Here is a 10,987-nt window from a genome sequence, read left to right on the forward strand (position 1 = left end):
AGAGAGAGAGAGAGAGAGAGAGAGAGAGAGAGAGAGATACAGAGAGACAGAAAGGGAGAGAGAGAGTGAAGATGGACGGAGTGGGATCGTTCGGAGCGGGCCGGACCGGGTCCACTATCGACCCGATTAGCTTCGCCAAACAGCCGCAGACCATCCTCAGAGTGCTTTCCTGGGTGAGAGCTGTTTTTTCCCCCAGGCACTGCTTCTGTGTGTGTGTGTGTGTGTGTGTGTGTGTGTGTGTGTGTGTGTGTGTGTGTGTGTGTGTGTGTGTGTGTGTGTGTGTGTGTGTGTGTGTGTGTGTGTGTGTGTGTGTGTGTGTGTGTGCGTGTGCGTGTGTGTGTGCTGTCGCCGCTGCGCGAAACAACTGACGTGTTCCCACTGCAAATATACTCGATAATGGATAAACAGGGTGCGTAAAATGGAAATGAAGGTGTATGTTGATGTTTTTTCATATAGAAATGTATCGTACAGGGTGTAACCAAGGCCTGGTGTCTGTCTGACTCCCTGACCATGAAACTGATTTCACTACAGATGTTTTTTCATGGAGGAAAACGTCCTTTCCTCACCTTTTCTTATTGTAAAAATCTCGCCTGGTATAGAGCTTTATCAATCAAGACTAACATGTGTAGTAGACCAAACGCGGATTGTATAGGACATATAAAAAACAAATAGGCTAATTGTCCATCCTCCTGCTTCCTGGTTTAAATCTCAACCATTAGGATTTTCACATGGATTGTCCTTTATAATAAAAAGGTGTTATTGACTAAACAGACCATCGTTTTTTTATAACGCCAATCATATTTCCAGCTAATGATTTTGCTGTTTTACCCTAAACGGTCTTCGTCCGTCTTCCCACCTGTGATTGGTCCGCGCTCTTTCATTACGCACGCAGGGCCACGGACACGCGTCTGACGTTTGATGTAACGCATCTCCTGTGGGCGGCACTAAGTCTCGAGGATAGGAGTCGAGGATAGGAGTCGAGGATAGGAGTCGAGGAGGGGAAATTAGAGTATTGTAGAGACCTCTACGGAGAATGTCTCCTTTACCAGTGCGGGGATTTTTTGAAAGACACACCGAATAGCTAATTACTGTACATCTGAATGAGAGCATATGGTTGGATGCACATATATTAAATATGTTATTCTGGATGTTTCTATAGTGACCAGGCGGTTATGATTTACTACTGAGCCCTTGAGAGGACATATCAATGTGTCAATATTTTAATACCACATTGTGATTTAAAGTTAAATTGCCTATTTTGTTGTTTGTTGGTGTATAGCCTAAATCTTACTCAAGTACAATTAGCTACATTTGCCAATAGTATCGATTAGGTCTGTTGTGATAACAAAATAAATCACGATATGGGTAATCTCGCGATATCTATATAAATATAGAGACATTCTTGCAGCCTCAACATCTCCAAACAGTGTTGGTGTGAGCATGAAACAATAATAGATAATTCATTAAAAAAAAATGTAACATTTATGGTCAATACCGGTGTATCATGTCACCCCAATCGATACATTCAGTATTTTGTTTTTATCAGAAAGCTGTCGAGTTACTAAAGTATTTGGATCAAAGACAAAAATGTGATGTAAATACTAATGCAATATAGCAAAATAACCATTTCACTGTTGAAGCTGCATGGATGTAGTTTTTTTTTTAAACTTAATTTTAGATGCACTTTGGCAGCTGAATCCAGTGCTGTAAAAAGTCAAAGCAAATACAAAATTGAAAACTCACAAGTGCAATTACCTTTATATTATAACTTAGTGCAATTCTTTCCTGTACTTTCTGGCTACAAAGACTCTTCTGCTCTCTCCAGCTTTGCTATAAAGCTGATTGTCGAATAATTTAGGAACAAGGAAATCAAAATGAGGATGAGACAATAAAAGGGAAAGTAAGAAGACTAAATAAGTAAAGAAACACATTTGACAAATGACTCTTGTAGTAGGCTGAATACTACAAATTGTGGTAAATATATTCGACAAAGAAGAATTTTCTTATAACTAGGCGTAAAAATGTTTTTTTAAAACCTTGCAAAGAAATCAATGAAAGTTTGCAGATCCATTTGGAGATACATTACTTTGATGCATGTCGATTCACTAAAAGCACCAGAGTGTGTCTGCTCAGATTATATCCACACATGTGATGTTTAAAATGTGGACCAGACATTATCCCATTGTGAGTCCCTCCATCATCATGTGATGCACACCCCCAAGTGTGAGTGCATTTCTCTGTGCGTGTGTGTGTGTGTGTGTGTGTGTGTGTGTGTGTGTGTGTGTGTGTGTGTGTGTGTGTGTGTGTGTGTGTGTGTGTGTGTGTGTGTGTGTGTGTGTGTGTCACATGGCCCTATTCTGCCACCCAGTGTTAGTCAGCTGATCAGTGTCGGCGGGTGAGTCCAGAACAGAGGTAGGAAGAAATACTAGAGATCAGACCTGAAGAAGGGTGTTCTTCATACACATACATGTAGGGTGAACTCACATGAATAAAAGGGGTTAAAGCATGAGCTATATATCAACCTTTATCACACTTCCTGTTTTGGTATACACACCGCCTCAGGACGATGTGGTTCTTGATAGGAAGTGAAGCCTCCACGTATTCGGTCAATCAGAGAGAAAGAGAGGAAATTAAGTTAATGCTTTTGGTCTCAGCGCGCTCAACGAGACGCTGCTGCCACAAATCCAGTGAGCCTGCATCAATAGAGACAGAGAATAATTGTATTGTTTAGGCAATACATCATATGTTGAAGGGGGGGGGGGGCTATTATGCTATTTTTGGTTTAAAATGTGTATTTAGTGTCTCTACTTTGACATGTCTCCATGCTTTAATGTTCAAAAACCTCTTTATTTCTCTCATACTGCCTGTGCTGCAGCACCTCTTTTCACCCTCTGTCTGAAACCAGCACCAGTCTGCTCTAATTGGTTAGCAGGCCGGCTCTGTTCAGATTGGTCAACTGCTTACAGATGGCCCGCCCCTTAGCCTGTCACGTGCAATGGGTTGGAGGGCTAGCCAATTGAAGTGCGAGCAATACATAGTGATGTCACTGTGTTATTGAAGTAAACAAAGTAGTCCTATGGAGGCATTTCATGCAGGAGGGGGTGGGACAGAAATTACCTCTGGAGGGAAGACAGGGATGTTAGCCTTTGCAGACCATTTACATGCACAAAAACCTATATAACACACTACAGAAAGGGAAAACCCCCAAAAGCATAAACCTCTTTAATTATCTTTTTGTCTTCGTCCATTTCCTCTCACATGTCTATAGCTTTCTTCCTCTTCTCAATCTTTCCTCCTCTTGCCACCCCGTCCACAGATATTTTCCCTGGTGGTCTTCGCCTCCATCGTGAACGAGGGCTATGTCAATATGGGCAGCGAGCGTCTCCACTGCATCTTCAATAAGAACGCAGACGCCTGCAACTACGGCGTGTTCGTGGGCCTGGTGGGGCTGCTGGCCTGCTCCTTCTTCTTCTTGCTCGACTACAAGTTTGCCTCCATCAGCTCCGTCAAGGACAGGAAGAAGGCCATCATGGTTGAGATCGGATTCTCAGGTGAGAAGGAAGTCAAGTTAGGTTGTTTTTACACAGGTAGAACAGAGTCGATATGATAAGGGTCCATTACTTCCTTCAAAAGATTCAGGAATTGGAAGACAACATTTGAACATTGGATATTTCATAGTTAGTCTGTGTTTGAACAAATCTAAAGGCTGGGTTTTCCCAAAATGCAAAAAAAAAGGGTGGGGCCTGATTCTTTGTTTCAGCTGAATGCTTTTCAAGTTTGGTCCTATTTTTATTATTCATCTAAAGAGTCAGGAAGTGCAAGACACAGCCTTTGTACTTCGGAGATTTCTTAGTCAACTTGTGATTAAAGGATTAAATAGACTGGGTTTCCCCAAAATGACAAAAATAAGTAGGCCCACTTCTTTTTTTCAGATCCTTTTTGAAACACAAAACATCAAGAAAAATTATACGTGTGAACATAGATAATAGATGTAAGAGAAATGAGGAACAAATAACTGCTTCTGCTGGCTCAGATCTGAGAGCAGCTGCAGACGGTGTCTCATGTTTACTTGGAGTTTACCTTTCTCTCTGCTGTAACGGCTTGTTTCTGTCCTGCTTGTTTCTGGCAGGTTTCTGGGCCTTCCTGTACTTTGTAAGTTTTTGCTTCTTGGCCAATCAGTGGTCTCAAACCATGGCTGACGAGCTGCCACTCAACCAGGGGGCGGACGCAGCCCGGGCGGCCATCGCCTTCTCCTTCTTCTCCATAATCACCTGGGTAAGAACATGCCACTACATACACATACACAGTGTGAAATTAGAATTAGTTAGATTATATCAGTCTTAACCTTTTGGGATGGAAAGTAATATTTTTCAATTTCTTCCTGTTCTGTTTGTAACATTTCAAATTAGACTAACAGATACACAGTTTATACATTTAGATTGTTATTGTTATCTTTTACATGAGCGCTTGGTCCACGAACATAAACAAATATTTGGCTTTGTTCTAAATGCACTTAATATTTTGTGCGTTGGCAAATTGTATGGGTTTTCTGCTCTAGAAACACTGTTTCTTGCGGTCTAACTCGTCAAGAACAATGAAGTACTTTTGTTCGGCCGGTTACTACGATTATCTTTTTATTTATGGCCCACAATCAAAACATCTGCCCCTCCCCCTGGGATATGGGTTATTGTTATTGAGTGCAGATCATCCTTTAACCATCCAATCGGTGACTGACATGCTCTCTCCTTCACTGAACCATCAAAATAACCCTGAACCTCACAACCTCCAGGTTTGTCCCTGAGGACTGCAGAGAACATACACAGCTTTTAAATAAAATCTATTATAAACAATGGGCTGATTATGAAACTATGGGCTGTCGGCAGATATGCATGGAAGCCCCCTCCTAACTATAGAGAGAAAATCATTTCAACATATTTTTCAATCACATCTTGTCAACCATGACTTCAGCTGCGTTGTTTTTTAACAGCACCTGAATATCTCCCCGGAGACAAATAGAGGATGTGACACTCCTTTCTCTACGTCCTCTCCTCAGATACATTGTATATATTACTGTATATGTCTAATAATGTTTAGCAGGACATGCACACTTTTCACTGAGTGATGTGACTTTCCAAAGTTAAAGCCAACACTACAAACAGCCTCTCTGGATTCGAGGCCCCTGAGCAGCCGGGCCCCAGAGCCTGTTAGCTCTGTTTGATAAGCCATCCATGAACTCTTAAAAGTAGTCTGTTTCTGGCAAGATTTTATCATCTGCTAGAGGACAATACTTTAACATGTCTAACTGTGATCTGGCTGTGAAATCATGGCTTTATTGATTCTGTCTGGCTTGACTAGTGAATGGTAAATGGACTATGGACTGTACTTTTAGGGCGCTTTACTGAGTCTTTACGAGCCCTCAAAGCGCTTTACATTCACATCATTCACACCACATTCATTTGGAGCAATGTGCCATTTTGATCAAGTAAGCTAACAATCATAAAACAGACTCAAACATCGTCAGCCATGTCATTGGGAGCAATTTAGGGTTAAGTATCTTGCCTAAGGATACATCGACAAGGGATTGAACCCACAACCTTCTGATTGAAACACGACCACACAGCCAACGTCGTCCATGCACCAACTAGAGTTGTTAAAGGTCACCTATTATGCAATATCCACATGTCTTTTATAAATAACCATGTGTCCCCTCTGCATAAAGAGATTCTGAACGTTTCTGATCAGATTTAGGCCACTTTATGTCATAACGATTTTTTGGCTTGTGTAACCATTAGCCAATCAGCAACCAAGGTAACCCAAAACACTTCAGAGACATGCTTAGTATATATCTGAGACCTATAATATATTGATGAAAAACAGTATAATAGGTGGCCTTTAATATTCCTCCATCTATTTTCCCTCCTCTCCCCCTCCCCCCCCCCCGCAGGCCGGTCTCACAGTCCGTGCAGTCCAGAAGTATCTGCTCGGCACAGACATGACTCTGTTCACCACGGAGCACATGGACGGCGGCGCCCCCACCCAGCCCTACCCCTCCAACTCACCGGTGGGCGAAACCACCGAGACCTCAGAGACCTACCAGAGCCCGCCGTTCACCGAGAACAACGCAGCGCCCACATACCAGGTTCCCATTTACTAGATAAGGAAGACCTGATGGAGGAATAGTAGGTTCAGGGGTGAGGGATACGAAGAAAGTGATATTAAATTAGCTTTCTGTGATGTTACACCTGCAGCTGTGTATGTGTTTATCTGGGCTGAGTTTTTCAGTAATTGTTGGAGAAAAAGAAAACGGCCTTTCCTCCTTTGTTCCTTCTTCTTGCTCACTTTCCTTTCCTTAAACACATTCCAGCTTTATCTGAAGTCTTTTTGAAGTGTGTGTTAAACTTTGCAAATCAGAGCAGGTGAGATGAAAAGAAATCAACAGGAGGGAATGTAGAAGAGGAGGCCACTTTGCAGTATCCAAACACTATTTTGACCAAGAGATGAAGGGATCAACAAGTGAGTGACTCCACCACAAAGCAGTATTAGATTAAAACAATGTGCAGAAACACTCACATAGCACCTTCATCCTTTTGTTTTCATCCAAATCCTTTTTTTTTAAAGCTACAGTACGGTCTGGTCTTTCCTTCATCTTTCCCTGCTGCAGTTAACAGTAATCCTGTGTGTTCAATCTGCATGTATCTTAAATTAGAAATCAACTAAGTGCCATACTGTACTGTGTGTCTCAGACAGTGACTTAATTTAGTAGATTTCCACATGCTGTAAAAAAACAACGACGATGTTTTGTGACTAAGTGCAATATCTCACATCTTATCTGTAGGTAGGTATATACTGTACTGTAGGTAGGCTAGTTACGTCAGATTAGACCAATGATAGGCACTGTCTCCAATTACATACTGGTACTTGAATTTTACAAAAACAAATGCGGTAAAAAATTCCCCCATAAAGACACACAAAAGGACCGCAAAGAGGTTTAAAACAAAGACGACACACAAAACAACTCAAAAAACTACATAGAAACATTAAAAGACTCAAAAAACAACCATACAAATAAACAAAATAACTACAAAGAGTTGGAAAACTACCACAAGACGACAGAGACATAAAACAACCATAAAAACAACTACAAAGATCTCCCATGTTACCAGGGAATGTGTGTGGTTTGAGACAGTGTCCTATGTTGGGTGTTGAGTGTGTATAAATCGGAGCGAGTTGGGGGGATTCTGGGTAAGTCAGGTCTGTTTATGTTTACGTTTTAGAAGCTGCCAAACTGCCCCATGTCGTTAATGTCTATTGGAGTGTATGTAATCACAGAGCAGGATGGGCTTTTATGTTGGTGAGGTTCAGTCAGTGCAGTCTCAGGCTAAAAGAAAAAAGTGTGTGTGTGGGAGGTTAAGGATCGCTAGTTGGCTAATTTACTGATCCTGCCATTGAGGAAAGAGGGAGGGTCTGGATTTGTTGCCATGGTGACAGGGTTGGGTGGACGTTGGGCCCTGATGTAGATAGTAACCATGCCAACCATGTCGGTGTGTGTGTGTGTGTGTCTGTGTCGTGGTTCACTCGCCAATCTGTAGTCCTGGTGTGTGTATGTGTGTGTGGCGTGCATCCACATGTTGTGTGGTGTGTGTGACAAATGTGTGAGTGTGTGAGGTTCATTCGATTTTGTGGTGCAGAAAAAGTTATTTTCTTGAACATGTGTGTGTCAAAGTTTTAGAGCAGAGGAGGAAACCATAAGTCTGTTACACACATGTAATCATTTCCCCAAAATAAAGGTAGTCCTTCTGCTAAATAGATATATTATCAGTGTCACTGTCAAGGTGTGTGAGTTACAAAGTGTGTGTGTTTTTTTATTTGATGAAAAGAGCCAAATATAGAACGATATGATGTAATTGACCTGTCGAGCGCACAACTGGGGTTTGCAGTTATAATCATGATTCTAATGCATGAAGTTGTTGTATAGATCTCATTATATATTGAATACTATGTCATTCTTAGGTTGGTTTGCAAAAGTGAGAATCGCCCGCCTTCAGTGCAGCCGGCAGGATTCCTTTTTTGTGTTAAAATAATCACAGTTTAATGTCGAATTGTGACAAAAAAGCTCTTTGTTTATTCAGTGACGCTATGTAAACCTCATGATGTCGTTGGTCACACGTACACTTTGTGTTCACGCATCGCAAAGCTCCAGGGTGAAACTGTATTAGAATACTGACTGAAACTCACATTTCCTGCAGCCATGAACCTAACTTAGTAGGGCAACAAACGACTCAAAGTTCAGGCTCTGTTTTCTACATGTAATCCAAATAAGTGTACACTCGTAGAAAAGGCTACTCTACACAAACGTGTGCCAACAAAGAACGGGCTCTGTGTTACAGATTAAGCCCCAACAAATATGTATCCGAATCAAAAGGGTTATCAAATCTTGAAAAATACATGATAATCAAATATTTTAAAGTAACAATGCAGATTTCAGATGTGGTCTTAAGGAAAATTGATGAGGCAAATATGTGTTTGTTCTAGGTAATAAGGATTTAATAATTGGTAATTAAGATTGACCTGTGAGCATGACCAGACTGTGTCAGCAAAAAAAGGTGTTCTGGAAAGGGTGCAAATTAAAGTCTTATCCTTTTATCTTCAATTTGTGTCAATATTAGAACCAATTACTCCCTGAAGTTTTTAGAAGAACACGTAGTTAAGCGAGTACACGTTATAAACGAAAATACATAAGTTAAGAACACATTCCTTTTATATTGTTTTAGGAAATGGTGCAACATTGAAGTTTCCTACAATGTGTGTCAACATTACAACTCCCTTTTTAAACAGCTATTAGCCTTGTTTTTTTTTTCTTTAAATATACGCTTATTAGCTGCTTGAACTTCAAAATAATTAAACTCTGACAAAACATTAAAGTTATAATCCTTCAAGCATGAACATATATGCTAATAAACGATGAAAAAACGCTGGTACAGTTCTTTAAATCTTCCGTATAACCTGTTAACTGTGGTCAGGTGAGACTGGTGGTTTCAGGTAACACTATTTCGTAGTTTGGGGTACTGTCAGGTCAGGATGTGATATTCTTCTCAGTGCTTTAGTCTCTTCAGTCAGTGTGTTAGATAAAAAAATAACGGCAGCATTCTCTATGTTTTGTGCTCTGGCCCATGTACACTACCGTGGTATTGGTTGATTGTCAAATTCAGTACGTTATTGAAGTAAATGGAACCTGTGTGTGACGCTGTCTAGGGTATGGCTTTTCCTGTACTACTAAAAAAAAATCTAAAAACAATATTAATGATTATTTATGAACTAGGTTTGTTCTTTGTTTGAAATACTTTGTTTGACCACTCTTGAAAACGCCAAAATCAGAGTCTTAAATGCTGTCGTTTCTGTTGGACTGAGGCTTTAAAAAGGTGATGATCTGTAGTAACGCGGGTGCCATCAGTTGTGTGGTTTCCAGTATAATTCATTGCATGGATGTTACAATATCCCCCCCCCCCCCCCATTGATCAACAGATAAGTAAACATTGATTTTTGTAGCGTGCTCCCCCTTTAACATGTTTCTTCTGAGTTGTTTCTTCCTGTTCTGAAGGTGTTTGACCTCTTCAGTGTAAAGCGCTGTGTACAGATGTGTGTCACTGTCTATTACCTGAATGTCTCTGGACTGCAGTCTGACCGTCACTCGAATAAAAAAGAAAACATGTTTTGGACTGCCTGTTTCTGTCCACCGACTTTAATCTGTGAAGAAATGTTGGTTTTTGTCATTGAAATGAATGTATACCAATGTGTGAAATGACACTGTCTTTAATTGTGAGTGGAAACAAAAGACAATTAGGACAAATGTTTGGCTGAAGTGGAAATAGCGTCGATAAAAACCGTGCAATCAAAACAACGTAAATTAGACATGTGACTCAAACATCCACTGAAGTTTCTGCTCCGCTGAAAAGATGATGATAGCACTAGATTAATCAAATTAGCGTATGCAGTGCGACATTCTGCGGTGCGAGTACTATTTAGTATACCAGAAAAGTATAAAGTGTCAATTGCAGGATGCCAAAAAATACCAGGATGTCATTTTGCATCCAGTCACATTTAGCAGTGTGGAATTGTGTGTCCTTTTCTGACTATCCAATCTGATGTCCAATCCAATGTCTGTCAAATGTTATCACCTTATTTAATTCTAGACATACGTGTCAAATGATATTATAATTAGCATATGACAGAAAACGTGTTTTGTGAGTTCAGTCACCTTGAACTTATATCAACAAATTCTTGATTTACATTCAATGTCAGGCCTTTATCCAAGGTGCCATCTACCATGAAGGTAACCACTTAGAAAAGCAAGAATGCTGGAAGGCTGTGGCGCAGTGGACTAGAGCGTTGGTGTGGGGATCAGGTGGTCACAGGTTCAAACCCCACTGCAGTCAGCATGTCGTTGTGTCCCTGAGACAATTCACCCCAAATTGCTCCTGTGGGGATTGTCCACAGTATTGAGTATGTAAGTTGCTTTGGATAAAAGCATCTAACAAGTGACAAAAAGTACATTAGCCTTCAATCAACCAAATTCTAATCAGTTCATCCTCGAAGCCAAGTAGACGTTTGTGCCGAAATTGAAGAAAAATGTACGATATCAAGGCCTCGGAAATGTGAAAAAAGCAAATGTACTCAATCCAACGACGGTGAAAAAAATAAGAAATGACCGAGGTAGGTACAGATCGTTTAAAAGGCTTGAATGTAAAACTGGCCACATTTCAAGAGAAAGTAGAACAATGGGTTTCTGGGTATTAAGAGTATTATTTAGGTACAATACATTTATTTTTCGCATAATGTGCATTGTAAGCACAACACATACTCGATATAAAAACACGTAGCTTATATATAAAGACGAGATTTGTGTCATTATGCGGAAATGTATGCATGCATAAAACAGCCGACCATCCATCTTGTTTTCCAATCACCACACAAAGATTCAGAAACGGTG

General features: G+C 40.5%; 1 protein-coding gene across 1 annotated transcript; it reads left to right on the top strand.

Annotated features, from left to right (window-relative positions):
* Nucleotides 1-9,709, top strand: syngr3a (synaptogyrin 3a). The gene is made up of 4 exons (XM_079644502.1): nucleotides 1-173; nucleotides 3,317-3,551; nucleotides 4,130-4,275; nucleotides 5,945-9,709. The coding sequence occupies exons 1-4, from the start codon at nucleotides 72-74 to the stop codon at nucleotides 6,152-6,154; spliced, it is 693 nt and encodes a 230-aa protein (XP_079500628.1). The 5' UTR covers nucleotides 1-71; the 3' UTR covers nucleotides 6,155-9,709.
* The last annotated feature ends 1,278 nt before the right edge of the window (nucleotides 9,710-10,987 follow it).

The sequence above is a fragment of the Notothenia rossii genome (genome assembly GCF_949606895.1).
Source record: "Notothenia rossii genome assembly, chromosome: 8".
In the NCBI taxonomy this organism is placed as follows: domain Eukaryota; kingdom Metazoa; phylum Chordata; class Actinopteri; order Perciformes; family Nototheniidae; genus Notothenia; species Notothenia rossii.

Coding starts and splice junctions, on each gene's coding strand:
- syngr3a (XM_079644502.1), top strand. CDS start 72: ATGGACGGAGTGGGATCGTTCGGAGCGGGCCGGACCGGGTCCACTATC. Junction 174..3,316: donor TCCTCAGAGTGCTTTCCTGG/GTGAGAGCTGTT, acceptor CCCCGTCCACAG/ATATTTTCCCTGGTGGTCTT. Junction 4,276..5,944: donor TCTTCTCCATAATCACCTGG/GTAAGAACATGC, acceptor CCCCCCCCGCAG/GCCGGTCTCACAGTCCGTGC.